Source organism: Malassezia japonica, chromosome 8 (genome assembly GCF_029542785.1).
Source record: "Malassezia japonica chromosome 8, complete sequence".
NCBI lineage: Eukaryota > Fungi > Basidiomycota > Malasseziomycetes > Malasseziales > Malasseziaceae > Malassezia > Malassezia japonica.
The window spans coordinates 271,409-295,422 of NC_083377.1; the positions used below are offsets into that span (position 1 = coordinate 271,409).

General features: G+C 64.3%; 18 protein-coding genes across 18 annotated transcripts; 10 read left to right on the forward strand and 8 right to left on the reverse strand.

Moving 5' to 3' along the window:
- Window positions 1-575: 575 nt before the first annotated feature.
- On the forward strand, window positions 576-1,184 carry MJAP1_003959 (uncharacterized protein; the record flags this gene model as incomplete). The annotated part of the gene is made up of 1 exon (XM_060267882.1): window positions 576-1,184. The coding sequence occupies one exon, from the start codon at window positions 576-578 to the stop codon at window positions 1,182-1,184; it is 609 nt and encodes a 202-aa protein (XP_060123865.1).
- Window positions 1,185-1,288: 104 nt separating this feature from the next.
- On the reverse strand, window positions 1,289-1,603 carry MJAP1_003960 (uncharacterized protein; the record flags this gene model as incomplete). Its single annotated transcript, XM_060267883.1, has 2 exons — window positions 1,289-1,474; window positions 1,508-1,603. The coding sequence occupies 2 exons, from the start codon at window positions 1,601-1,603 to the stop codon at window positions 1,289-1,291; spliced, it is 282 nt and encodes a 93-aa protein (XP_060123866.1).
- A 136-nt stretch (window positions 1,604-1,739) lies between these two features.
- TPI1 (triose-phosphate isomerase) lies at window positions 1,740-2,486 on the reverse strand (the record flags this gene model as incomplete). The annotated part of the gene is made up of 1 exon (XM_060267884.1): window positions 1,740-2,486. One exon carries the CDS (start codon window positions 2,484-2,486, stop codon window positions 1,740-1,742), a length of 747 nt encoding a protein of 248 aa, XP_060123867.1.
- Window positions 2,487-2,681: 195 nt separating this feature from the next.
- PFY1 (profilin, required for normal timing of actin polymerization in response to thermal stress) lies at window positions 2,682-3,107 on the forward strand (the record flags this gene model as incomplete). The annotated part of the gene is made up of 3 exons (XM_060267885.1): window positions 2,682-2,792; window positions 2,816-2,953; window positions 2,976-3,107. The coding sequence occupies 3 exons, from the start codon at window positions 2,682-2,684 to the stop codon at window positions 3,105-3,107; spliced, it is 381 nt and encodes a 126-aa protein (XP_060123868.1).
- Window positions 3,108-3,143: 36 nt separating this feature from the next.
- MJAP1_003963 (uncharacterized protein) lies at window positions 3,144-4,106 on the reverse strand (the record flags this gene model as incomplete). Its single annotated transcript, XM_060267886.1, has 1 exon — window positions 3,144-4,106. The coding sequence occupies one exon, from the start codon at window positions 4,104-4,106 to the stop codon at window positions 3,144-3,146; it is 963 nt and encodes a 320-aa protein (XP_060123869.1).
- A 224-nt stretch (window positions 4,107-4,330) lies between these two features.
- MJAP1_003964 (uncharacterized protein) lies at window positions 4,331-5,991 on the forward strand (the record flags this gene model as incomplete). Its single annotated transcript, XM_060267887.1, has 3 exons — window positions 4,331-4,380; window positions 4,403-4,497; window positions 4,520-5,991. 3 exons carry the CDS (start codon window positions 4,331-4,333, stop codon window positions 5,989-5,991), a joined length of 1,617 nt encoding a protein of 538 aa, XP_060123870.1.
- A 27-nt stretch (window positions 5,992-6,018) lies between these two features.
- Window positions 6,019-6,800, reverse strand: MJAP1_003965 (uncharacterized protein; the record flags this gene model as incomplete). Its single annotated transcript, XM_060267888.1, is given in 2 exon segments — window positions 6,019-6,725; window positions 6,740-6,800. The coding sequence occupies 2 exon segments, from the start codon at window positions 6,798-6,800 to the stop codon at window positions 6,019-6,021; spliced, it is 768 nt and encodes a 255-aa protein (XP_060123871.1).
- Window positions 6,801-7,263: 463 nt separating this feature from the next.
- ICL2 (isocitrate lyase) lies at window positions 7,264-8,982 on the forward strand (the record flags this gene model as incomplete). The annotated part of the gene is made up of 1 exon (XM_060267889.1): window positions 7,264-8,982. The coding sequence occupies one exon, from the start codon at window positions 7,264-7,266 to the stop codon at window positions 8,980-8,982; it is 1,719 nt and encodes a 572-aa protein (XP_060123872.1).
- A 55-nt stretch (window positions 8,983-9,037) lies between these two features.
- On the forward strand, window positions 9,038-10,960 carry PPN1 (endopolyphosphatase; the record flags this gene model as incomplete). Its single annotated transcript, XM_060267890.1, has 1 exon — window positions 9,038-10,960. One exon carries the CDS (start codon window positions 9,038-9,040, stop codon window positions 10,958-10,960), a length of 1,923 nt encoding a protein of 640 aa, XP_060123873.1.
- Window positions 10,961-11,055: 95 nt separating this feature from the next.
- Window positions 11,056-11,619, reverse strand: MJAP1_003968 (uncharacterized protein; the record flags this gene model as incomplete). Its single annotated transcript, XM_060267891.1, has 3 exons — window positions 11,056-11,072; window positions 11,114-11,507; window positions 11,530-11,619. The coding sequence occupies 3 exons, from the start codon at window positions 11,617-11,619 to the stop codon at window positions 11,056-11,058; spliced, it is 501 nt and encodes a 166-aa protein (XP_060123874.1).
- Window positions 11,620-11,953: 334 nt separating this feature from the next.
- On the reverse strand, window positions 11,954-12,308 carry MJAP1_003969 (uncharacterized protein; the record flags this gene model as incomplete). Its single annotated transcript, XM_060267892.1, has 2 exons — window positions 11,954-12,202; window positions 12,228-12,308. The coding sequence occupies 2 exons, from the start codon at window positions 12,306-12,308 to the stop codon at window positions 11,954-11,956; spliced, it is 330 nt and encodes a 109-aa protein (XP_060123875.1).
- Window positions 12,309-12,602: 294 nt separating this feature from the next.
- On the forward strand, window positions 12,603-13,617 carry NIT3 (omega-amidase; the record flags this gene model as incomplete). The annotated part of the gene is made up of 2 exons (XM_060267893.1): window positions 12,603-13,203; window positions 13,226-13,617. The coding sequence occupies 2 exons, from the start codon at window positions 12,603-12,605 to the stop codon at window positions 13,615-13,617; spliced, it is 993 nt and encodes a 330-aa protein (XP_060123876.1).
- A 51-nt stretch (window positions 13,618-13,668) lies between these two features.
- On the forward strand, window positions 13,669-14,772 carry ERG20 (dimethylallyltranstransferase; the record flags this gene model as incomplete). Its single annotated transcript, XM_060267894.1, has 2 exons — window positions 13,669-13,762; window positions 13,787-14,772. The coding sequence occupies 2 exons, from the start codon at window positions 13,669-13,671 to the stop codon at window positions 14,770-14,772; spliced, it is 1,080 nt and encodes a 359-aa protein (XP_060123877.1).
- A 66-nt stretch (window positions 14,773-14,838) lies between these two features.
- MJAP1_003972 (uncharacterized protein) lies at window positions 14,839-15,890 on the forward strand (the record flags this gene model as incomplete). The annotated part of the gene is made up of 2 exons (XM_060267895.1): window positions 14,839-15,215; window positions 15,239-15,890. 2 exons carry the CDS (start codon window positions 14,839-14,841, stop codon window positions 15,888-15,890), a joined length of 1,029 nt encoding a protein of 342 aa, XP_060123878.1.
- Window positions 15,891-16,328: 438 nt separating this feature from the next.
- MJAP1_003973 (ATP adenylyltransferase) lies at window positions 16,329-17,343 on the forward strand (the record flags this gene model as incomplete). Its single annotated transcript, XM_060267896.1, has 2 exons — window positions 16,329-16,764; window positions 16,787-17,343. The coding sequence occupies 2 exons, from the start codon at window positions 16,329-16,331 to the stop codon at window positions 17,341-17,343; spliced, it is 993 nt and encodes a 330-aa protein (XP_060123879.1).
- A 23-nt stretch (window positions 17,344-17,366) lies between these two features.
- MJAP1_003974 (uncharacterized protein) lies at window positions 17,367-18,413 on the reverse strand (the record flags this gene model as incomplete). The annotated part of the gene is made up of 1 exon (XM_060267897.1): window positions 17,367-18,413. The coding sequence occupies one exon, from the start codon at window positions 18,411-18,413 to the stop codon at window positions 17,367-17,369; it is 1,047 nt and encodes a 348-aa protein (XP_060123880.1).
- Window positions 18,414-18,451: 38 nt separating this feature from the next.
- BUD4 (Bud site selection protein bud4) lies at window positions 18,452-21,928 on the reverse strand (the record flags this gene model as incomplete). Its single annotated transcript, XM_060267898.1, has 1 exon — window positions 18,452-21,928. One exon carries the CDS (start codon window positions 21,926-21,928, stop codon window positions 18,452-18,454), a length of 3,477 nt encoding a protein of 1,158 aa, XP_060123881.1.
- Window positions 21,929-21,994: 66 nt separating this feature from the next.
- On the forward strand, window positions 21,995-23,990 carry MTO1 (Mitochondrial Translation Optimization; the record flags this gene model as incomplete). Its single annotated transcript, XM_060267899.1, has 2 exons — window positions 21,995-22,279; window positions 22,302-23,990. The coding sequence occupies 2 exons, from the start codon at window positions 21,995-21,997 to the stop codon at window positions 23,988-23,990; spliced, it is 1,974 nt and encodes a 657-aa protein (XP_060123882.1).
- Window positions 23,991-24,014: the final 24 nt, after the last annotated feature.

Here is a 24,014-nt window from a genome sequence, read left to right on the forward strand (position 1 = left end):
CGGCGTCTAGCACCGTACAGGGATCGTTCGTTGCAGGGACAGCGGCGCCCCAGCACTGTTGCATGCTGCGCTTTCCGCAAACACCGCCGTCCACACAATACCCATCCCTGCACCGTGGGTCGACTCAAGACAGCGCGTCACGGCCGCCACCGCCTTCCGCTGCCATTCCTTGTAGCCCTCTCGCGAGACGTACGCCAAAAGTGTCCGGGGACTTTCCCTACAGCAGAGTGCCAAGGCACCTCGGGGCTGCAATAAGAGTATCGGCGATCCTTTGAGCGTCCCTCCGAAATCGCCGGCGGCCGTGGCCGCCGGCAAAGGGCCGCGACGCCGCCGCGCGCCGCAAAAAAAATGTCTCACGTGATGTGGATAGATGTTGGCCGTGCGCGGCTCCGGTAGTGACTGGCCAGGGGCGCGCGCGATGGCGCGGCGTGCGGCTGTGTGCTAAATGACTTTTCCACTGGAGTTCAGTGGACGTCTACAGGGCCTGGGGGGTGAGATCTCTTTAAAATCGGCTTGCGAAGAAAGGGTTCAGCACCCCTCTCTCTTCCTTCGTCCGGCCGCAAGTCTCGCCCCTCATGCACCACCTGTCTAACCTCAAGTGCAACGCTACTGGCCTCGCGCCCGAACACTCCATGGTCCTCCCTGAGCGCGAGATGGCCGCGGACGAGGTCGTGTTCATGAACGGCCTGCTGCAGCTCTATGTGCAGTACGCGGACGACCTCATGGCCATGTTCGCCCCGGAGATTATCTACTCGATGCCGACCGGCAGCGTGGTCGTCGGCAAGGCGGCCGTCGCGGACAAGTTCCGCCAGCTTACCCAAATGAACCCCGGCCGCGTGATCCGCCAGCGCCTGCTGCAGACGCCAGAGTCGCTCCCGGCCGGCGCCATGGTCATCGACCAGATGGTGTCGTCTGCCGACGAAATGCAGCCGGCCAACGTGCGCAACCTGATCGTGGTGAAGCGCCGCGAGCAGGACGGTCTCATCACCAGCCTCACCGAAGAAGAGGGCCACCGCAAGGCGACCGTTCCCTTGGCTGCGCGCGTCGGCTCGGCCAACTTGTTCAACTCGCCGACCGATAACATGGTCTCGCCGTGCACTTCGAAGCTGAACCTTGCCAAGCGGAGGCACCACCTGAAGGGCAAGCCGACCGCACTCTTTGCTGGAATGTCGGGCGGTATGTAAAATAGTGGGCATCTGGGGATGCACGAACACACTGTCACGTTGTTTTTTGGCCATGCCAACCTGTTGTAGGACTTTGTTTCCATATATTACACTAAATGATTCCTCTAGATTCGGTGGGTGCTCGGCGTGTCCTTTTCTTCGATCGGCTGGATACTCCGCAAGTTGCGCTCGCGCTCGCGGTTGCGCTCGAGGTCAACTGCACGCTGGCGCTGTTCGGCGTCGCGCGCATCGTCGCGCTGCTTGCGCTCAGCCTGGCGCACCTCGTCGCGCTGCACGCCCTTGTACATATTCTGTGTGAGACAAAAAAAAAAAAGGCCACCCACCTCGCGCTCCATTTTCTGGACGTAGTGCACGCCCCATACAATCGAAACGGTAGCAATAATCGACGTTGTTAGCGTCGCCTTAGCGGCGCGCGACATGATGACGACGAGCGAAAGCAGGCTTCTGATGACTAAGCGTCGTCGGGCAGGGCCGGTGGACCGTTCGCAAGTATGCAAGGGTTCAGGGCCAGAATAGGCTAGCTAGCTAGCTACTTTGTCGCTATGCACACACCGCTTAAAGGCGGGCGTTGACAATGTCGACGAACTCGGGCTTGAGCGAGGCACCACCGACAAGGAAACCGTCAATGTCGGGCTGGCTGGCGAGCTCCTTGCAGTTCTTGGCGGCAACGCTACCACCGTAGATCACGCGGACCGAGTCGGCAGCCGACGAGCCGACGGCCTTGCCGAGCCACTCGCGGATGGCCTTGTGGACCTCCTGAGCCTGCTCAGCGGTGGCGACCTTGCCGGTACCGATGGCCCAGACGGGCTCGTAGGCGATCACGACGTTGTTCCAGTCGTTGATGCTCTTGGCGGCGGCCTCGAGCTGGCCGATGACGACCTTGACGCTGTCGCCAGCCTCGCGCTGCGCGAGGGACTCACCAACACACAGAATAACCTTGAGGCCGTTCTCGAGGGCAGCCTTGGTCTTCTCGGCGACGTCCGAGTCCTTCTCGCCGAAGATGGTGCGGCGCTCCGAGTGACCGAGGATCACCCAGGGGATGCTGGCGTCCTTGAGCTGAGCCGACGAGATCTCGCCGGTGAACGCACCCGAGGGCTTGTGGTAGGCATCCTGGGCCGAGAGCTCAATCTTCTTGTTCTGAAGGAGCTCCTTGGCCGGGAGCAGGTAGAGCGCCGGGGGAGCGATCACGACCTCAACCTTGGGGTCGAGGTTGGCGCTGGCCAGGTCATTGATGAGGCTCTTGTACTGAGACAGAGAGCCGTTCATCTTCCAGTTACCACCGACAAAGAAAGTGCGAGACATGTTGAATAGAGAGTTTGGTAAGGTGCCAAGGAGCGGCCCCCGCCGTGCGAGGTGTGGGCCGGTCCGGGGACGTTGTTCGATTATGATGTAATCTCGCAGAAACGGCGGTGATCGGGCCAGGCGGGGGGGCCAACCAGGCCCCGGCCGGACCTGGCGGCCGCGTGGCTGCGGCGGGTGTTGGTGCTCCATTCTACCATGTCCTGGCAAGGCTACGTCGACACGAACCTCGTGGGTACCGGCAAGGTTTCCAAGGCTGCGATTATCGGTCTGAAGGGCGGCGTGTGGGCCACCTCGGCCGGATTCACGGTGCGTGCCCGTTTCTGACCCAGATCAGCCCCGAAGAGCAGCAGGCGATTGTCAAGGGCCTCGACGACCCCACGCCGCTGCAGGCGAGCGGCATCTATGCCAACGGCAAAAAGTACCTCACGCTGCAAGCGAACCCCCGGTCGATCTACGGCAAGTCGGGTGTACGTATTCTGGCTAACGCAGGGTGACGGTCTGTGCGTTGTCAAGACGAACCAGGCCGTGTTGGTCGCCGCGTACGAGTCGCCGCTGCTCCCGGGCGACGCGAACAAGGTGGTCGAGGGCCTCGCGGACTACCTGATCTCGGTTGGGTATTGATATGTAGCTGTAATGATTCCTCTACGCGTATGCTACTTAGCGACGGCGCTGGTCACGCATCGCCAGGATCTGCACCAGGCGCGTAAAGATGTTGATAAAGTCGAGCTCAAGACCGATGCTCTCCGCGAGCGGGTCCGAGGGGCGCATGCCCGCCTCGACCATCTTGGCGTGCTGCAGAATCTTTTGCGTGTCCCAGAGGACAAAGCCGCCAAAGACGGCCAGACCACCGTACAGCGAGATGGCCTCGGTCGCCATCAGCGTGCGCACGGCCGTCGTGGGCAAAATCATCGGGGCCAGCGAGGAGAGCGCGACGATCGTCACACCCGCCAGGAGCGGGCCGCCGAGGAACAGGTACTGGTTCTCCTTCGCGGTCGCGCCGACGTAGCAGAGCGAGCCCATCAGGCCGGCCGTGTAGAGACCCGCACGCGCCAGAATCGCGGGGTGCAGGAAAAAGAGGGGGCTGAGCACCGCGGCCTGGCTCACATTAAACAGGAGCCACGCGGGCACCTTGAGGGGGTGCGAGCTCGGCAGAGCCTGCGCGCCCATCATACCACCGATGGACGCCACAAGACCCACACCCAGCACCAGCCAGGGGTTCGCGGCCATGAGGCGCGCCGAGAAGCCGAAGCGGTGCAGCGCGTAGGCGCTCAGGCCCGTCACCGTAAGACCGCCGCCGAGGTAGCTAAACGTCGAGTTCAGGTAACTCGACTCATGCACGCTCAGGCCGTCGCGCGTCTCGCGGTTAAAGAAGAGGTTGGCACCGATAGCGGTGGCAGCAATAATGCCGACGCTCGTCAGCGCCTTGGTCCAGCCGCCCTGCGTCGAGAAGCTGGGCGCAGCCTGGCCAAAGCCGCTGCTGCCCTGCGCCATCGGCTGGACATGGCTGTGCGTGGGACCGGCCGGGCGCTGGAAGGGGCTCTGGCGCACGGTGCGGACCTGCTGCGCAATGGGCGACGGCGCCTGCTTGGCGCCGAGGCGCATCGCCGCGGGGCGCACCATCGCCTTGGTAGACAGCGAGCGGGTGGCTAGCGAAGCCAAACCCGCCGAACGGGGAACACTACGAACACACGAAAGCATGGTGTCGTCGGTGGCGTCGGGAAAGTGTCCTGTGCGCGCTTTTTAATACACGTGCGCCCTGCCTTCTAGGCCCTTCGGCCGTGCCGCGCGGCATCCGCGGAGTTTGGCTGTACCCCGTGCGACGGTGGCGACGGTCGTGAGTGAGCATGTCGGGCATCCCGCATGAGGAGTTGCCGATCCTCGAGGCGCTGATTAAGTACGTTGTTCGCCTAACGCAGCATCCGCAACCAACTCACTGCGCTCAAAAAAGACAGTGCCGAGTATACCAAGCCGCAAGAGGTGCAATCCATCTACAATGCCGTGATCAAGCAGAGTACGTCGCGAGGCTGACCCAGTCACCAAGCTGAACACGATCCGCGAGGAGCAGCAAGTAACCGATGCTGTGCAGGATGCCGGAAAGGATGGTGGCTGCAGCAGCGCCAAGACAGACGGCGAGTACGCGGCGCCGGTCATGAAGAATACCCGTGTGGACACGATGCTGGTCGACGTCTTTTACCTGCTGAGTCTCTTTTTCATCACGGTCGGCCGCAGCCGCGAGTGCCCTGCGATGTTTAGCCAGATTGGGTGCATGAAGCAGTTGCTGGACCACATGGACGAGTCCGGGGTCTACACAGAGGCCGACCTGAAGCCGTTTTCGTCGCGCATCCAAGAGCTGCGCGAGATTGTCAAGAGCGACGAGCGCGAGAACAAACATCCTCCGCAGCTCACCAAGCTGATGATGCGCAAGCTCGAGGTGTGCCAGCAGCTCGTGAACAAGCTCGAGTCCACGCTCTCGGTGCTCTCGGTGGAGCTGCTGCCTATCCATCAGAAGCTCGTCTCGATCCGGCGGCAGCTCTTTGCAATCGCGGCCAAGCGCAAGCCGGCCAAGTCCGACGTAAAGCAGCTGCAGGAGGAGCTGCGCAAGATCGAGTCGAAGCGTGTCGACGGCAAGTTCCTCGGGCCGGGCGGCTCGTCGGTGCCGGAGGGCCAAGAGATCCTTGCGGGTCTGCTCGAGAGCTGTTTCGAGACGAGCAACGATATCCTCGTGCGGAACAGCACCGTGTCGCCGACGCTGCAGCCGATCTACGATCGCCTGATGGAGACCAAGCAGCAGCTCGAGCACCTCGAGCAGCGCCACCGCTGGACGCTGCGCGAGACGGATCTCTGGACCTACCACCTGACGCTCAAGGACATTGACCGGCTTCGCGTCAATGGCAAGTTTGTCGACAACGAGGGCCGCCAGCCCGAGGGCCAGCTCGTGCTCCTGTACCTGCTGCGGCGGTGCTACAACCTGATCAACAAGCTCATTTCCTCGTCCGAGCCGCTCTCAGAAGAGCTCATGCCGATCTCGAACAAGCTCTCGACGATCTCCAAGTGCCTGAAGGAGGTGAGCAAGTACGGGGGGACGTTTACGCTCCGCGATCTTTACCCCTACCGCCTCGCTCTGCACCAGATCGATGCGATGCGCAAGCCGGTGCCCGACAAGCAGGGCGATCCGACGGAAGAGCTGCGGTGGCTCGCGCGCAATGGGTCCGTGCCCGAAGGCCAGACGATCCTCCAGGCGCAGTTCGAAGAGGTCGAGCAGACCATCGAGGAGCTGCTGAACCGCGAAGAGGAGGAGGACGACGAGGACGAGGAGATCGGCGACGATACCCTCGACGGCTCGATGCTCAGCAGCCGCTCGGTCACGACCGAGGGCACCGAAGAGGGCACGGCCAGCGAAAGCGACTTGGTCGTCTCGACCATCATCGAAAGCCGCTCCGGCGCGAGCGCGACCAGCCACTCGGCAGACACCGACGTGGCCATTGGGACGTTGGCTATTGCGTAGTTGTACTATAAGAACAGTCTTTTTTGTTTACTCGGGCCGCGCCAAGAGGTAGGCCAGGTCGGGCGTCGCGACCAGCTTCGCATCGAGCTGGCCCAGGCACAGCGCACGCTGCTGCTCGGCATCGAGGAGCATGACCTGCTGCAGGAAACTTGTCTCGCAACCGTCGGTAATCTCGTAGGGCACGTCGCCGAGCGTCAGCACCACACGCCCGCTGCGGTATATATTCAAACGGCCGGCCTCGCCAGCGGGCGGGGGGGGAGGCAACGTGGCGTCGGGCGCGTCGACCGCGACCACGTCCGGGCTCGCGTCGGGCTTCGCCACGGGCTCGGCGGTCGTGCGAAAGGCCGGAAAGGGGCGGGGGAACTGGAAGAGAAACGTCTGCCCCTCGGAGCCGCCTTCTTGGAAGGAGGACACAAAGCGCCCGGCGAGCTCCTCTTCCCCCTCCTCGTCCTCGCTTTCGGACAGGTCGAGCGCCTGGGCCTCGTTGACGTCCTGCGCCTCGGCCATCTCGACATCCTCCAGCTCGCCTCCTTCGCTCTTGATCTGCGGCGGCTCGCGCTTGAACTGCGGCGGAGGCTTGAGCAGCGTCTGCGGCGCATGCTCGTCGAGCTCGTGCACGTTGTGAATATCGATCGTGTGCTCCTCGTCCTCGTCGCCCGCCGGCACCTGCGGCGCGCGGCGCACCGTCTTGGGCGCTGCGCTGCTCTCGCCGGCCTTGGGCGCGAGCACCGGCGCTGCGCGGCCGCACGCACGCCGCTCGGCGCGGCCTTTTCCGTAGGGCCAAGCGCAAAGGGCCCCGAGGCGGTCATCTCGACCGGGGGCGCGCAGGCCGCACACGCGGCGCAGTCGCCGGTGCGGCCGGCGTGCTCTCTGCCTTGTCCGCGCGCTCGCTCGGCCCGGCGCTCGGCGTGCGCCGCCGCTGGGGCATCACCGGGCGGAACTGCATGCGCCCCGATCCCGGCTGCGGCGTCGTCGCGCGCGCAGCAGCGCCTCCCCGCGGTACCATGCTCGTTGTACGTCCACTTCCCCCAGCGCCGCTCGCCGTGCGCGTAATGCGCCCCGGCGGCGCGTCGCCTGCGCCTTGCTCCGCCATGGCAAACGACGAGGAAATTCCGTGCTTATCTAATCGGATGCGGACGCCGGGCCCGGCGCCGGTCGGGGCTGCTTTCAACGCCGTGGATGACTGTCGCACAGCTACGGAGTGCAGCGCGCGGGCTTAGCCGCGCGACGAGTGTTCGAGTGAGTAGATCTGTTGGCGTGCGTGGCATCTCGATGAGTGCGTTGCGCAGCAAGCAGGGTGATGCGGCCACCCACTCCTCCGCCACCGCGGCTACGTCGCTGGTCCCCCCTCCTGCGCCGCTGCGGGTGCACCCCCCCACGCCCGAGCAGGAGAGGGAGATTTTTGATCGTGCGGTGCGTGATGTGGATGCGTGGCTCGCGAGCCCCCGTTTCGCGGGCATCAAGCGCCCCTACACGGCGAAGGATATTGTGTCGAAGCGGGGATCGATGCCGGTGATCCCCCCCGGTTCGTCGCTGATGGCCGACAAGCTCTTTGCGCTTTTGAGCGAGCACGCGCAGAACCGGACGGTGGCGCACACGCTCGGTGCGGTCGACCCCGTGCAACAGTCGCAGATGGCGCGCAACCAGGACGTGGTGTACGTCTCGGGCTGGGCGGCGTCGTCGGTGCTGACGACGTGCAACAACGAGGTGGGCCCTGATCTGGCGGACTACCCCTACACCACCGTCCCGAACCAGGTGCAGCGCCTGTTCAAGGCGCAGCTGCACCACGATCGCAAGCACTGGGACGAGCGCTGCCACATGACCGAGGAGCAGCGCACCAACACGCCGTGGGTCGACTATCTGCGCCCGATCGTCGCCGATGGCGACACGGGCCACGGCGGCCTGAGCAGCGTGTTCCGCCTGGCGAAGCTCTTTGCCGAGCATGGCGCGGCCGCGATCCATCTCGAGGATCAGCTGCACGGTGGCAAAAAGTGCGGTCACCAGGCGGGCAAGGTGCTCGTCCCCACGTCCGAGCACGTCAACCGCCTGACGATCACAAGGTTTGCGTGGGACATCCTCGGTTCGTCGAACCTGCTCATTGCGCGCACCGACTCCGAGTCGGCGAAGCTCATCTCGTCGACGGTCGACGCGCGTGACCACGAGTTCATCAAGGGCGCATACAACCTGCCCGACGGCATGAAGAACCTCGCCGAGACCCTCGCCGAGAAGGAGTCGCAAGGCGCCGTCGGCTCCGAGCTCGACGCGGTCGAGGCCGAGTGGAGCGAGAACGTGATGCTGCTCACCTTTAACGAGGCGGTGGCGCACCACAACGCGTCGAACCCCAGCGGGCTCCAAGAGTACGACCGCCGCGTCGACGGCGGCGTGTCCAACAGCGAGGCCCGCCAGATCGCCGCCGCGATCTTTGGCCCGGACGGCGTGCCGCGCTGGGACTGGGACGCGCCCCGCACCAGGGAGGGCTACTACCACTTCAAGGGCGGCATCCAGGCCGCGATCAAGCGTGTCAAGACCTTTGCGCCGTATTCGGACATGCTGTGGCTCGAGACCAAGACGCCGGACCTGGTGCAGGCGCAAGGCTTTGCTGCCAAGATCCACCAAGACTTCCCCGGCAAGTGGCTCGTGTACAACCTCTCGCCCTCGTTCAACTGGAGCGCGCACGGCTTCTCCAACGACGACCTGCGCAACTTTGTGTGGGATCTCGGCCGCGCGGGCTTTGTCTTCCAGCTCATCTCGCTCGCGGGCCTCCACTCGATCGGCGCGACGACGTGCGAGCTGAGCCGCCGCTTCCAAAAGGACGGCATGCTCGCCTATGTCGAGCTGATCCAGCGCAAGGAGAAGGAGCTCGGTGCGGATATCCTCACGCACCAGAAATGGAGCGGTGCCAACTACATCGACCGCGTCCTACAGACCGTGAGCAGCGGCACGAGCGGCACCTCGAGCATGGGCGCCGACTCGACGGAGCACTCGTTTTAGTAGCACGTGATATAGCACACGTGGCTTCATTTAGCGCAGCTTGCCCTGGTGGACCATGCGTGGGTGGATTGCACTGCTCGTCGCTGCTGCTGCTGCCGTTGTTGCGGAGCAGCAGCCGTTTGAGCTAAAAGACGCCGGCAGAGAGTATAGTGTGGATGCGCCGCTCAGCGGTCGGTTCCTGCACGTTACCGACATGCACATGGACAAGCACTACAAGGACGACACGGCCGTGGTCTCGTCGTGTCACCACAATAAGCCGCACAACAAGCATGGCGGAAAGTGGCGCGCGGGACACTATGGCACGCCGGTGAGCGACTGCGACTCGCCGCGCACGCTCGGCAACAAGACGCTCGAGTGGGTCACCCGCAACTGGAACGTCACGTCGCACGACGACGAGTCGGCCGGCGCGCGCAACCCGTTCGACTTTGTGCTCTGGACGGGCGACTCGGCGCGGCACGAGCAGGACCCGCTCGTGCCGCGCACCGCCAAGGAGGTGCTGCAGGCGAACGAGTTTGCGGTGGAGCTGATGGAGTCCTACTTTCCCACGACGCCAATCGTGCCCAACTTTGGCAACAACGACGTGGCCCTGCACAACATCATGCCGCGGGGCCCGTCCAAGGAGCTCGAAGCGTTCCTCTCGGTGTGGAAAAACCACATTCCGGAGGACCAGCACGAGGCTTTCCGCGAGGGCGGCTACTTTGCCAAGGACATTGTCCCGGACCGCCTCGGCGTGATTAGCATCAACACGCTCTACTTTTACGACTCGAACAAGGCCGTGGACGGATGCCCAAAGCGCCGCCGCCGCGACCGCCGCCGCGACGCAGACATTGGCACGCTCCAGCTGGAGTGGATGACGGAGCGCCTGCTCGAGTTCCGCCGCCGCAACATGCAGGTGCACATTATCGGCCACGTCCCGCCGACCGCGGGCAACTACTTTGTGCGCTGCTTTGATGTGTACACTGAGCTCGTGTTGCGCTTCCAGGACACGATCGTCGGCCAGCACTTTGGGCACATGAACCTCGACATGTTCTTTATCCAAGAGTCGGCGCTCGCGACCGCGCGCACGCGCGACGTCCAGCCCGAGACCGTGCCAGTGGTGATGAAGCGCGTCGAAGAGGACCTGCGCCACGACTACGAGTCGCTGCCGGGGCCGGCGCGCACCAACATGGACTACTACTCGACGTTCTTCGTCTCGCCGAGCGTCGTGCCGACGTACCTGCCCGCGGTGCGCGTGTGGACGTACAACACGTCGCTCGTGCACGACAACCGCCCCGGCCTTGCCTCGGTCGATGACGCGGACCGCGAGGCGCTGCTCGACTTTGTGCGCTACGACTCGTGTGCAGAGGACGACGAGGACCCCGAGTGCCACGAAGAGGTGATCGCCGCGCAAAACGCCACTGTCCAAAAGAAACAGCGCAACCACAGCCGGCCGCACCGCCGCAGCCGCCGCCGGCACCACAAGATGCCGCGGTACGCGTCGCCCGACGCGCCGTCGCGCTCCAACACCTACCTGAGCCTGCTCGGCTACAGCGAGTGGGTCCTCGACCTGCCCAAGGCGAACAAGCTGTATGAAAAGACCCAGCGCGTGAACGGCACGGCAGCCGCCGAGGACCTGCTCCTCGAGTTCGACCTGGAGTACGCGACGTACAACGCCGAGACGCTCTGGCACGAGTACTTTGACCTCGCCTCCGACGCGCGCCCGCAGCACAGCCACCACTCTTCGCCGTGGGAGCACCACATCCCGGTGCCGCGCCACCTCCTTGAGCGCAAGCTCAAGCAGCTCCATATCGACACGCCGCTGCGCTGCCGCAACGACAAGTGCCGCGTCCGCCACAAGGTGCGGTTCCTCTCCGAGTACGGCCTGAGCGACATGACACTGCGTTCGGTGATGAACCTTGCACGCCAGCTCGTGCTCGACCGCAAGCTATGGAAGCACTACGTGCACCGCATGTACACCAACAGCCTGCTCAACGAGTAGGCCGGGGGCCAGGCAGCCCAAAGTGCGACAGCGGCCACAAGATGCACTCGACACGCGAGCGGATCAGGCCGAGCGGCACCGGACCAAACTCGCGGCTATCGCGGCTTTTGGCCTCGGGACGCAGCGGGCCTTTGGTCCACGGCTGCAACGCACTCGCATCGCCCTCGACCCACGCATGGTTTGCAGGGATGGTGATGGTGAGCCATGCGCCGCTCGCATGGTCATCCGTCTCGGTAGCTAGCGCACGCAATGCGTGGTGGTAAATATTCGTGTACGCAAGCGACGTGATGCCATCGTGCTCCCCGGCCAGCGGCTCGGGCGCAAAGTCCACACCGCGGGGGACCCACAGGCGCACCGTGTCGCCGCCGAGCGCGAGGATGCGCTTCGTGATCATCAGGTTCGGGTCGCTCGGCGAGTAGAGCGTCACAATGTCCCCCTTTTTGTAGCGCCGTGTCGCAGTGACCAGCCGGTTGAGCAGCACGATGTCGGACGTAGGGAGCGACGAGGGGTATAGCGATTCGAGGGTGTCGGCGGGATTAAAGGTGGGCTGCGTCAGTCACGCAACGTACACTCATGCTCCGTCCTTTGACGCTGGCAATGCTCACGACGTGCCCGGTAACAAAGAGTGCGACAGGCACCCAGGCAAGCACCTGCATCATCGTACGGCTCAGCGACGGCGCGTCTTCCGACGGCTTCTCGTCAGGGGCCTGATTCGTAGTGATGCAGCGTGTGAAGCGGTACGCAGCACCGCGTGGGGTATGTGCACTGGCAAGAGGCGCTGCTGGCCGCATTGCAACGCCAAGCGGGGCGCGCGCCGCGCGCGGCACGCCGGCCATCACCCACACCATCGACGCCAAGTCCAGTGTTTAGTAAAGATACAAGAGCTACGGAGGCGCGGACGTGGACGAGGTCGTGATCGAGCGTGGCGCTCGGAAAGGCGCATGGAAGCGCGCTTTTGCAGCCGTCCATGGCCCAGGAGCATGTGCGTGTGTGCTACGCGCCCTTTTCGTGTGTGCGCGGCAGCCACCGCGCCGCGAGGCCGTGCTCCTCCATCTCTTGGAGGACCGGCTTGGCGAGCTGGACGCCCTTTGCGTTGGGGTTCGCAAAGAACTCTTCAATCATGCGGCTCCCACGGCGCATCATATATTCGACCGTGGTAAAGTCGCGCTTCGAGATCCCGCCGCCCATCCTGGGGTGCCGAAAGAAGTGGCGGAGGTACAGCGTGAACGCGTGCCGCGAGCTCTATCGATTAGCTACCTGCACATACCTCGGGCTTGGTGCGGATAAAGCGCAGACCCTTTCGGTACAGTGCAAAGATCGCACGCTGGGACTGCGAATACTTTTTCATTGCTCTATAGGGAATGCCACAATGTGCGGTCAGAGTAGAGGCGACGCGAAACACGCACGCCACCAACGTATACTCCGGCTGTCCTTGCTCTAGTTCGCAAGATAGAGGAGAGAAAGCAGGAATGCACAAGGCAGCCCTCCCTCCCACAATAAGCGAACAGAAATGAGTAAGGAAGCAAAAGAGCGCGCGCCGGCGCTATAAATCCACGTGGCGACCCCACGCCCGAGCATGCGTCTTTTCCCCGCAGCCCGCTGGATTGGACTGTGGAAACCGACGTTGATCCGACGCTACACCATGTCGAGCACGAGCCCTGCGTTTAAGCTGAGCCCCGTGCGCATCGCCCTTGTTCAGCTAGGACAGACGGGCGCAGACAAGAGCTTCAACCTGAAGCATGCGCGCGAGTCTGTGCTGCGCGCCGCCAAGGAGGGCCCCGACGGCGGCGCGGATATGGTCGTGCTGCCCGAGTGCTTCAACTCGCCGTACGGCGTCCAATTTTTCTCGACATACGCCGAGACGCTCCCGGGGCTCTTTGCGTCCGTCAAGCAGCGCAACACGGTGGCACCCGCCGACGCCGATAAGCAGTGGGCCATCGATAACAAGGACAATGCGCACGCAGTCGAGCCATCGCCCGCGCTGCTCGACGCGAGCGAGTCCGTGCGCATGCTGAGCGGTGTCGCAAAGGAGGCAAACGTCGTGCTCGTCGGCGGCAGCATCCCCGAGCGCGACGAGGCGTCCGGGAAGCTGTACAATACGAGTCTTGTCTTTGACAAGCAGGGCCGCATCATTGCCGTCCACCGCAAGCTCCATCTCTTTGACATTGATATCCCGGGCAAGATGACGTTCCAGGAGAGCGAGACACTGACGCCGGGTGACCAAATCACCGTCTTTGATTGCGGTACGTATTCGAACTAATCCAGACTATGGCCGTTTTGGACTGGCTATTTGCTACGACCTGCGCTTCCCCGAGGTCGCGATGGTCTCGGCACGCCTCGGCGCCGCGGCGATGCTCTACCCCGGCGCCTTTAACACGACGACCGGCCCCCTGGCCTGGGAACTCCTCCTGCGCGCGCGCGCCGTCGACAACCAGATGTACACTGTCGGCTGCTCGCCGGCGCGGCCGCCGGAAGGCTACCCCGCATGGGGCCACAGCACGGTCGTCGATCCGATCGCGCAGGTCGTGACGACCACGGACGAAAAAGAGACCATCCTGTGGACGCAGCTCGACCCCGAGCGCCTGAAGGAGGTGCGCAAGGTCGTCCCGGTCGCGACACAGCGCCGCTTTGACGTCTATCCGAACGTGGCGAACTAGCGCAGGGGCCAATAGTCACGTGATAGTCCTTACGGCCTGATCCTGACCAACATGACGGACGCGAAGCAGGTGAAGCGCGAGCGCTTTGAGCGTGTCTTTTCCACGATCGTGGATGAGCTGCTTGACTACATGAAGTCGCAGTCGAGTACGTGAACTAATTCTGACGCAGTGCCGAACGACGCGGTGGAGTGGTTCAAGCGCAACCTGGAGTACAACACGCCCGGCGGCAAGCTCAACCGCGGCCTGTCGGTCGTCGACACGGTCGAGATTCTCCTCTGCATCGATGGCAGCGGGAAAAAGACGCGTGAGCTGACCGAGGATGAGTACACCCAGGCGGCGATTCTCGGCTGGTGTGTCGAGCTGCTCCAGGCCTACTTCTTGGTCGCTGACGACATGATGGACGCCTCGATCACGCGCCGCGGCCACCCCTGCTGGTACCGCGTGGACGGCGTTGGAAACATTGCGATCAACGACGCCTTTATGCTGGAGGGCGCGATCTACCACCTGCTCAAGGTGCACTTCCGCTCGAAGCCGTACTACGGCCACCTCCTGGAGCTCTTCCACGACATTACCTTCCAGACGGAGCTCGGGCAGCTGATCGACCTGATCACCGCGCCTGAGGATGTTGTCGACCTGAGCAAGTTCTCGCTCGACAAGCACCACCTGATTGTCGTGTACAAGACGGCCTTCTACTCGTTCTACCTGCCTGTTGCCCTCGCGATGCGCATGTGCGGTGTGGACGACGAGTCGCTGTACAAGCATGCGCTCGACATTCTCCTGCCGCTCGGCGAGTACTTCCAGGTGCAGGACGACTACCTGGACTGCTACGGCACGCCAGAGGTGATTGGCAAGATCGGCACCGACATCCTCGACAACAAGTGCTCGTGGAACATTAACGTGGCGCTTGCCAACGCCACGCCCGAGCAGCGCAAGGTCCTTGACGAGAACTACGGCAAGAAGGACTCGACCGCCGAGCAAAAGGTCAAGGATGTCTTTAACGAGGCGAACATCGACCTCAAGAAGCGCTTTGCCGACTACGAGCGCGAGTCGTACGACCGCATCCACGACCTGATCAACAAGCTGCCGGAGACTTCGGGCTTGAAGCGCTCCGTCTTTGTGTCCTTCTTCGAGAAGGTCTACAAGCGTAGCAAGTAATTTCTTAGTCAGCGAGAATTCGCCGCAAAGTGCATTCCGCTCATTTTTTTTTGGCGCACGACCGCGATGGGCTTGGCGGAGCAGCGGAAGAAGCAGCGGCTGGTCGGCTCCGCGACGACACGCAACTCGGCGTGGCTGAACGATGCGTCGCTTCCAGGCCAGCGCATGATGACGTCCATGGGGTGGGCGCCAGGCTCGGGTCTCGGTACGTCCGGCCAGGGCATGTCGACGAACCTGGCTGTGTCGATGAAACTCGACAATAAGGGTATCGGTGCACAGCGCCATGAGCGCGAGGCGCTGGAGCAGGGCAAGGCCGATGCATGGATCGGCGCAGGCGGCGATCTCGGCTCGCTCTTTGACCGCCTCAACTCGGCCAACGCCGAAGAGAAAAAGGCCGAGCAGGAGCCTGCCCTCCGCACGACGCCGGGCGCTTCGCGGCTTGCGTACGTATGCTTTGCTGACGTAGACACCGCGCCAAGTTCCGCCGTGCCAAGGCAATGGTCGGCTCCGACGCCGTGCGCATGAACGAGATCCTGGGGATTAGCAGCAACGAGGGAAGTGCGCGCAGCTCGCCGGCGCCGGCACCTGCTGCGACGGTCGTTGTCACCGAAGAGCGCAAGGCCGACAATGACAGCGAGTCGAGTGAGAACAGCGAGTCGAGTGAGGACGAGAGTGAGGAGGATGTAAAACCATCCAAGGCAAAAGCATCGAGCTCCAAGGTCAAGAAGGCAAAGGGGGAAAAGGCCAAGAAGGACAAGGAGGAGACAAAGCGGGAGAAGAAGGCCAAGAAGGAAAAGAAGGAGAAGAAGGAGAAGAAGGAGAAGAAAGAAAAGAAGGAAAAGAAAGAGAAACTGGCCGAAAAGAGCAAGGCGTCGTCCAAGACAGAAAAACCTTCCAAGCGCAAGGCAGACGACGAAAGCGACGCCAAGGCCACACGCAAGGCCGCCAAGCTCGCGAAACGCAAGGCCGAGGCGATGGACCCCGAGCCGGAAGTCGAGGAGTCGAAACTCATCATCAACCCCGGCGGCCAGTTTGTGTTCCAATACCTCTCGAACAAACTTATGCGGCGCAAGGCCGAAGTGTCCAAGCAGCGCCGCGATGCAGGCAAGTGGTGGTAGCCATTGTAGTTTAATGTACTTGTACTATGAGCTCCTGGACGTGTCGTGCAAGCTTGATATTGGACGCTATGCTGTGATGACGCCCATGGGGCACCCGCCCTGTACGATGTCGAGTATATATGCGCCTGTCTTTCTCGCCATCCTCCTCGACGCGTTTGCCCCGGCTTGCTGAGGTCCTTGTCCAGCCCCCCACTACGGTAGCTTGCTGGGCGTCTTGCTTGGCGGCGGCGATCCCGATTCCAGCGCCTTCTTCTTTTCCATCTCCACCTTCATATTGTTCATAGAGTCTTCAATCAACGGCTTGAAGATGTATACGCCCGACGCAACACCCACAGCCACCGCAATCAGCGGGGCACCGAGACCCTGAAAGCGTGCCATGCTAAAGGAAAGCCATCATCACGTGCAACCCCGCAGGGCGCACGGTTGCCCGCTTCGACGATGCGTGCCTCGGTTCCCGCGTATACGCGCCTCGTAGAGACACTGCGCCCCCATCAGTACCACCTCGTGTTCCTGCTGTGGATCGGAGGTGTGCTGCTGGGCGGTACCATCTACTCGCACTGGTACCAGACGAGCGCGTACAACCTGCAACTTTCGGCGACGCGCGCGATGGACTATGCTGCGCACCGTGCGATGCAGCACGACGCGCCGTCGATCTTTGCAGACCGACGCAATCTGTTTAATGTGTTGTTCATCAAGCGCGCGTGGTTCTGGAACACACTCGCGGTACTGCTGGTCGCCTGCACGCTCGAGCGCGGCTCGGGCGGCCTGCGTGGCGAGGTGGCGCAGCAGGTCGCACCGCGCCCGATGCGCTCTGCATCTGACGCACTCTATACCAAGACCTTTTGGCGGTGGCTCGAAGCGACAATCGGCTGGTGTACGTTGTTGTACTGACGCAGTCTTTTTCTCGCAGTGGTTCTTTGGCCCGAGTCTCTCGGAGCGTGTGATGATCGCGAGTGGCGGCCAGTGCGTCGTCAACTCGATGTCGGTCGATCCCGCGCTGTGCCACTCGCACGCGGCGCTGACGCACGGTGCGCATCCGGAGCTCTTTTCGCAGCTCCCCGAGCCGGTGCAGATGCTCGGCAAGTCGCATCCCCTCTATGCCAACTGGCACGGCGGCCACGACGTGTCGGGCCACACGTTTATCCTGGTGCTTGGCATGCTGCTTGTGATGGAGACGCTCATTCCCTACGCCCCGTACATCCTGCCCCAGTCCTCGGCGCTGCGCGATTCGATTCCCCGGTCGCTGTACGCCGCACAGAACGTGTTCCAGCTGCCCGGCCAACGCAAGGCCAACCTTGCTGTCCTCGGTTTCTGCGTCGCGCTGCTGGCGCTATGGAGCTCGATGCTGCTTGCGACGTCGCTCTATTTCCACCACCCCGGCGAGAAGCTCACCGGGTTCCTTTCGGCACTGGCCGTGTGGGCGCTCATGCCGAAAGAGACGGTCCTTGCCTAGGCGTGAATCTCGATGGTCCACGCCTAGGCCAGGACCTCGACAGAGCGCTGGCGCCACTCGGCACGCAGCTGCTCCAGCGCATGGCTCGGGTCGACCCACGACCCCACGTCGTCGCCCAGCACCTGCCTCGAGTAGTCGCCTTGTGCGTTAAACACGAGGTCACGTAGGGCATCCCACTCATTGACAAACTCGTGCGCGAGTTCCGCCTGCGCGATATCGACGCCCCGCGGGGCGGTTTCGAGCGCTTCCTTGAGCGCGGCCACGACCTTTTTGGCGCGCTGCGGCACGGCACGAAAGTGCAAGCGCTGCAGCCACGACGGCCGCGCATCGAGCAGGAGCCGCGCGAGCGAGTCCTCGAGCGATGCATCGTCGAGTGCGAGCAGCTTGCGCAGCACCGTTATGTCGCGCACTACGTCGCCATAGTCTTTCGGAGAGGTATATTCAAAGCACTTGAGGGCGGGCAGGCGCCGGATGGCGTCCGCCTCGGAAAACGATAGGTTGATATCGCACACGGTGAGGTCCTGCACCTTGCGAAAGATGGGCGCGTCAAACCCGCTCACGAAGCTGTGCGGATTGATGCTCGTCAAGCGCACCGGCTGGCACGCAGTGCCGTACGAGTGCACAACTGCCGCCGATACGAGCGATCCGCTTAGCGCCACGTCTTTCAGGCGCCGACATGCACGCAGGACAAAGCGGGTATGGGTATAGACTTCTTCCCGCAACGACTCGAGGTAGGCCGAGTCGCCGGGCAGCGGCGCCGAAAGGATCGAGAGCAGATCGGAGCGCGCATGGCTCGGGCCAATCCACAGGCTACGCACCGCACGCGCAGCCTCGGGGCGCTCTCTGACCAGCTCGGCAAAGCGCGCGAGCGCCGTCGAGGTGTGCAGCTCCACGCGTGCGTACACGACGGGGAACAACGCGCGCTGCACGCCAGAATTCAGCGAAAGGAGCTTGCCAGTAGCGCTTTGGTCGCTCTGGAACAAGTACTTTAGTATGCGCACCACCACCTCGAACGGCAGCGTGGGCAGCGGCGGTGGCGGCGGCGCGGGCTTGCCCCGGCGGCGTATCATGGGCCGTGCGTGATGGTGGCTATCGGGCAATCGGGCTATTAAAACGGACGCAGGGGCTTCGTCTGCGAAAAGTTGAGGCCCCAGCGCGAATTTTGTGTGCCGTCGCCCTGGACCTTGGAAAAGAGCTGGCGCGCCTTGGACTTGACATTCGGTTTGCTGGGCAGAGGGGGGCTTGCTGTCGGCTGCTGCGCGTCCTTGAGGACGTTGGTCTGGGCGAGCTGCGGGGGCGGCGCCTTGGGCGTCGTGCTTTCCGGCATCGTCGGCGGCGGCTTGCGTGCCATGCGTGCCTTTTCCGCAGCGGGCGGCGGCCGCGGCGGCTCGGTGGGGCGTGTGCGCTGCGGCATCGTGCGTGGCCGCCGGTCCTGCGGCATCTGCATGCGCGGCGCGTTTTCGTCCGTGGCAATCGTCTTGCGCACGGTCGACGTCGCCTGTGCCGCGGGCTGCGTCGGGCTCGGCTGCGGGAGGCCGTGGAACGCGTTCGAGGACTGGAACGCGGCCTGTGCCCAGCCCGGGGGCACCGGGAGCTTGTGCGAGACAATGTTTTGGAGCACACGCAGCCACTGCTGCTTCTCGCTGTCCGTGTCGGCAAACATGTAGATCTTTTCTCCGTCGCGGAACGTGATGCGGAAGGAGCGCTGTAGCGGGATCATATCGTCCATATCCTCGAGCTCGGAGCTGCTCAGCTTGCGGCACTCTTCCACGGCGAGCGCCTGCACGAGGTCGATGCGCGTCGTGGGGCGCTTTGTCACCTCGTTGAAGCAGATCAGGTTGAGGCCCATGATGCGCATCGGGCGCCGGCGCCACGTCTTGCAGTCGCCGCCGAGCTGCGTGAGGGTGCCCCGGTACGTCGTGCCGGTCTGGTGCCAGGCGATGTTGTTCATGCCTTGCTCGCACTCGCTCAGGTTCTTGGGCAGCTCGCCTTGCAGCGACACCGGGAGGGGGGGGAGGTAAAAGACGCGCAGGCGCAGCGAGCCGCGGGGCTTGGCGAGGTTCGCCGCAAAGCCTTTCGCACGCTCGAGGCTCATGCGCGGCACGTCGCCGAGGCTCTTTTTCGACTCGCCGACGGGGCGCACGGGCAGGTCGATGAGCATGCTGCGCGCATAGCACTGGCCACGCACACTGTCCAGCGCCACGGTCGCGCGGCCGAGCGTCCCGTGGCGGTTGGCGTAGTGCAGCATGGGAGGGACACGCGCCTTGCTCATAAAGCGCGAGCGCGACGTGCCTTCGCGCGCAGCACGCGACGCAAAGGGATGCAGGAGCTTGCCGACGCCAGTGCGCTGGCTGCGCTTGTCGAGCAGGCCATCCTCGGGGGCGGTATCCTCGACAAGGTGCGCATCGAGCTGCAGCATCAGCGTAAAGCTCACTTCGAGGCCGTCGTGCTCCACCAGCTCAAACTCTTGCTGGATGGGGCACAGGCCATCGGCGCCGGGGTGCAGCGGAGAGGCCGCCGTCTTGACCATGTGGATGCCATTGTCGAGCACGATCGAAAAATCGGTGTGCTCTTTCGGCAGCGGCAGGCCCGACGGGATGAACGAGTCGATCATCACAAACATGCGGCCGGTCGTCTGCTCGCCAGACGTCACGACAGGGCCCGACGTCTTGCGGAAGGCATTCACCTCGTTCGGCTGGCGCAGCTTTTGCCAGCCGCGCTCTTCCACGGGCTGCATCGAGAAACGCGGCATCTGCGCGAGCTCGGGCGAGTTCGACTGGAAGACGCCGCGGTTGTGCACCTTGTACTTCTGGTCGCTCTCGGTCACGATGCGCGAGAGCTCGCGCTCGAGCAGGTGGCTAAACGGCCCGTCCTCGGACGGGACACTCGACGCAGGCGCGTCCTTGGTGCTCTTGGCCATCTCGTGCTCGGTCGGCGAGTAGTACTCGGTCGGCGACGAGGCATCGCTCTTGGCCTCTTTCTCCGCCGCCTTTTCCTCGGCGAACCACGTCTTTTGGCGCTCGATCTCGGGCGAGGCGTTGGCGAGGGGCGGCGCAGGCGACGTCTCGCTCGCGCGGCTCTTTAGCTCGGACTCCATCTGCGTCAGGGGCGAGGCCCAGCGCGCAGCGCTCGCGCCGCCGTCGTGGGCCACAGGCGCCAGGCCAGGGATGTCGGCTGTGTCGAGCGAAGTGCGCGCGCGCGCCGTCGGCACCGGGCGCCGGGGGACGTCGAGCGACATGCGCGACGGCGCGGGGCGCTCTTCGCGGGGGCGCGTCGCCCGCTCGTCGAGCGACATGCGCGAAGGAATCTCGCGCTGCTCGAGCTCGGGCGAGAGCGAGGCGGCGGTGTCCTCGTACGGATTCAGCCCCTGTCTCCGGCGGTCCATACGCCGGCGGATCGAGTCGCGGGTAATGTGCGGGCGCACCGTGCGCATCGGCAGCTCCACGGCGCGCTTCGGCGCAGGCTCGGCGTCCTCGGGGAGCATGCCGTCCAGCGTAATGGGGCTCCAGCTGGGGAGCGTCGGCAGGTCCGGCGAGAGGAGGCGCGGCGTCGGCACGGGCGGCGGCGAGGTCGCCGGTTCGTGCAGGCGCTTGATCGAGGCACTCGTTGGCATCTGCGGCACATCGCTGGGCATGGCAAGAATATCGTCCTGGAGGAGCTGGTCGACGAGGTTCTCGACACGCTCCGCGGCCAGCAGGCTGCTTGTATCCTGGCGCTCGTACGACGCATCGGGGTCGACCGAGCGCTCAATGACCGACGGCTCGTCGCCGACGGCCGACGTGTTTGCGTCGAACGACGTCTCGTCCTGCGCCCACACTGCACCGAGCGCCGGCGAGCCGCCCTCGTTGAGAATCGTCGTGGGGGGCGCAAGCGGCGCAGACGCAGGGCGCGGCGTCGCTTCGGTGCCGTCGTAGAGGAGCGCATCGACCTCGGCGGGGGCGGCCGGCGCCTCTGCACCAGCCTCTGGGGCCCGGGGGGGCGGCGCAAGCGCTGGGGCCACCTCGTCTACATCAATCTCCATCGCCTCGCCTTCCGCAAGCGTCTCCTCCATTGCGCGGTCGACCGGCGTGTCTTCCGCCGCCTGCGTCACTTCCTCGACGCGGGCCTGGACGGCGGCAGGGACGGGCGGTGCCTCGCGCGTCGGCACCGGCGTCGCGAGGTGCTCTTGTGCAGGCGCCTCGTACACATTCGTATCAAACGTCACCGACTTGCTCTCGTACGGCATGCGCACATACGCGTCGATAATCGCCGGGGCTGCCTGTGAGTCGCGCGAGATGTCAAAGCTCTGCGACACGTCCTGGCCCCAGTCCTCGTCGCCCGGCTTTGGCGGCGAGTACTGCTCCAGCACATCATCAATTACAATGCGGTCCGACGTCGCAAGCGACGGCAGGACGCCCGGCGCGCGCCGGAACGGCGACTTGGCCGCACGCACGTCGGTCGGCGTGAGGTCCACCGCGCGCTTGCGGCGGGGCGAGCTCGCAGGCGCCTCGCCATCGACCACGATCCCTAGACCGAATCCGCTTCCTGATCCATGCAACGCGGGCTGCGGCACGCCGTCGCGCTCCGCCTTGTTCGACACGCTCATCGAAGCAAGACGCGTTCCCAAGGAACAACACCCCCGACATTACGCGCATATCACGTGACGCACCCTATGCTTCCGACGTTCTTGCGGAGCGTGCATACGGTGGTCATTGGCGGGGGGCACGCCGGCGTCGAGGCGGCGGCGGCCTCGGCGCGCACCGGAGCGTCGACGGTGCTGCTGACGACCAAGACGGCGACGATCGGCGAGCTCAGCTGCAATCCTAGCATGGGCGGCATCGGAAAAGGGACGCTCACACGCGAGACGGACGCGCTCGGCGGCCTGGCCGGTCAGGCCGCCGACGCGGCCGCGATCCAGTTTCGTATGCTGAATCGGTCAAAAGGAGCGGCGGTACATGTACGTGGTGCGACTCACACAGGGGCCACGCGCACAGCTCGACCGGTACCTGTACAAGACGGAAATTCAGAAGAAACTCGCGCAGGTGCCAAATTTGACGATCCGCGAGGCCAACGTTCACGGCCTCGACCTCGCGTGGGGGGAATCATCGCGCGATGCCCAGGCGACGGTGCGTGGCGTGTCGCTCGCGAGCGGCGAAGTGATTTCGTGCGAACAGGTCGTGCTGTGCACCGGCACCTTTCTCGCCGCCGCCATCCTCCTCGGCAAGGAGCGGCGGCCGGCGGGCCGTATGCTGCCGATTCCCCACAAAGGCTACGAGCCAAGCACCGAGGGGCTGAGCGAGGCGCTGGCCAAGGCGGGCTTTGCGCTCGGGCGCCTCAAGACGGGCACGCCGGCGCGCATCGACGCCGCGTCCGTCGCGCTCGGCGCGCGCTTTCCCGCCGAGCAAGGGCGCCCAGCACGCTCGCCGGCGCTCGAGCCCATGCCGGGCGACGAGCACCCCGCGCGCTTCTCGTTCGTGGACGCAGATACCCCTCCGATCGACGCCACTCGGCAGCTGTACACGTATGGGACGCGCACGATACCTGCGACGCACGCCCTCGTCACGCAGGGCATGGGAAGCGACGAGTACGAAATGACGCGGCATGCTGGGCCGCGGTACTGTCCCTCGCTCGAGGTCAAGGTCGTGCGATTCGCGCACAAAGACTCGCACCCCGTGTGGCTCGAGCCGGAAGGCTTTCTGGACACGCCGCAAGGCGACGGGCACGTCCTCTACCCCAACGGCCTGTCATGCTCGCTCCCCCCCCCTGTACAGGAAGAAATGATCCGCACAATTCCCGGCCTGGAGCACGCCAAGATGCTGCGGCCCGGCTACGCGGTTGAGTACGACCACATCGATCCCCGCGAGCTTTTGCCGTCGCTCGAATGTAGGCGCATCGAAGGCCTCGCGCTAGCCGGCCAGATCAACGGCACGACGGGCTACGAAGAAGCGGGCGCACAAGGCCTGCTGGCCGGCCTCAATGCCGGCCTCCGTGCGCAGCGCCGCGCTGAGCTCCATATACCCCGCTCCGAGGCGTTCCTGGGTGTGCTTGTCGACGACCTGCGCATCCAAGGCGTCCAGGAGCCCTACCGCATGTTTACCTCGCGCTCCGAATACCGCCTGTCGCTGCGTGCAGACAACGCCGACCTGCGTCTCACGCCGCGCCTCCTTGCGGCGTGTCCAGAGGCGGTGGACGCCAAGCGCGCCGCGGCGCTCGCGCGCGTGCAAGGCGATCTCGACTATGGCATGAACTTGCTTCGGCAGACAAAAATGACGTCCGGGACCTGGGCACAGTACGGCCTCGGTGTCCCGGGCGACGTGCGTACGCTCTCTGCGCTGGACGTGATGCGGCGTCCTCATGCGCGCCTTGCCCAGCTCCTTGAGGTGATCCCCGCCTTGGGCGAGCTGCCGCGCACCACGCAGAGCCGCCTCGAGACCACCGCCGCGTACCTACCCCTGCTCGAGCGCCAGGAAGCCGAGATCGCGATGCTGTCCAAAGACGAGCACGCGGTGCTTCCTGCGATCGACTATACCCTGCTGCACGGCCTCAGCCGCGAGATGCGCGAGCGCTTCGCAGCCGTGCAGCCCCGCACGCTCGGCGAGGCGAAGCGTGTGCCGGGCTGCACGCCCGCGTGCTACGCAGCGCTGTGGCGCGCGTGTCATTCTCCGTAGCACGTCATTGTGGAGGTTCTTTCC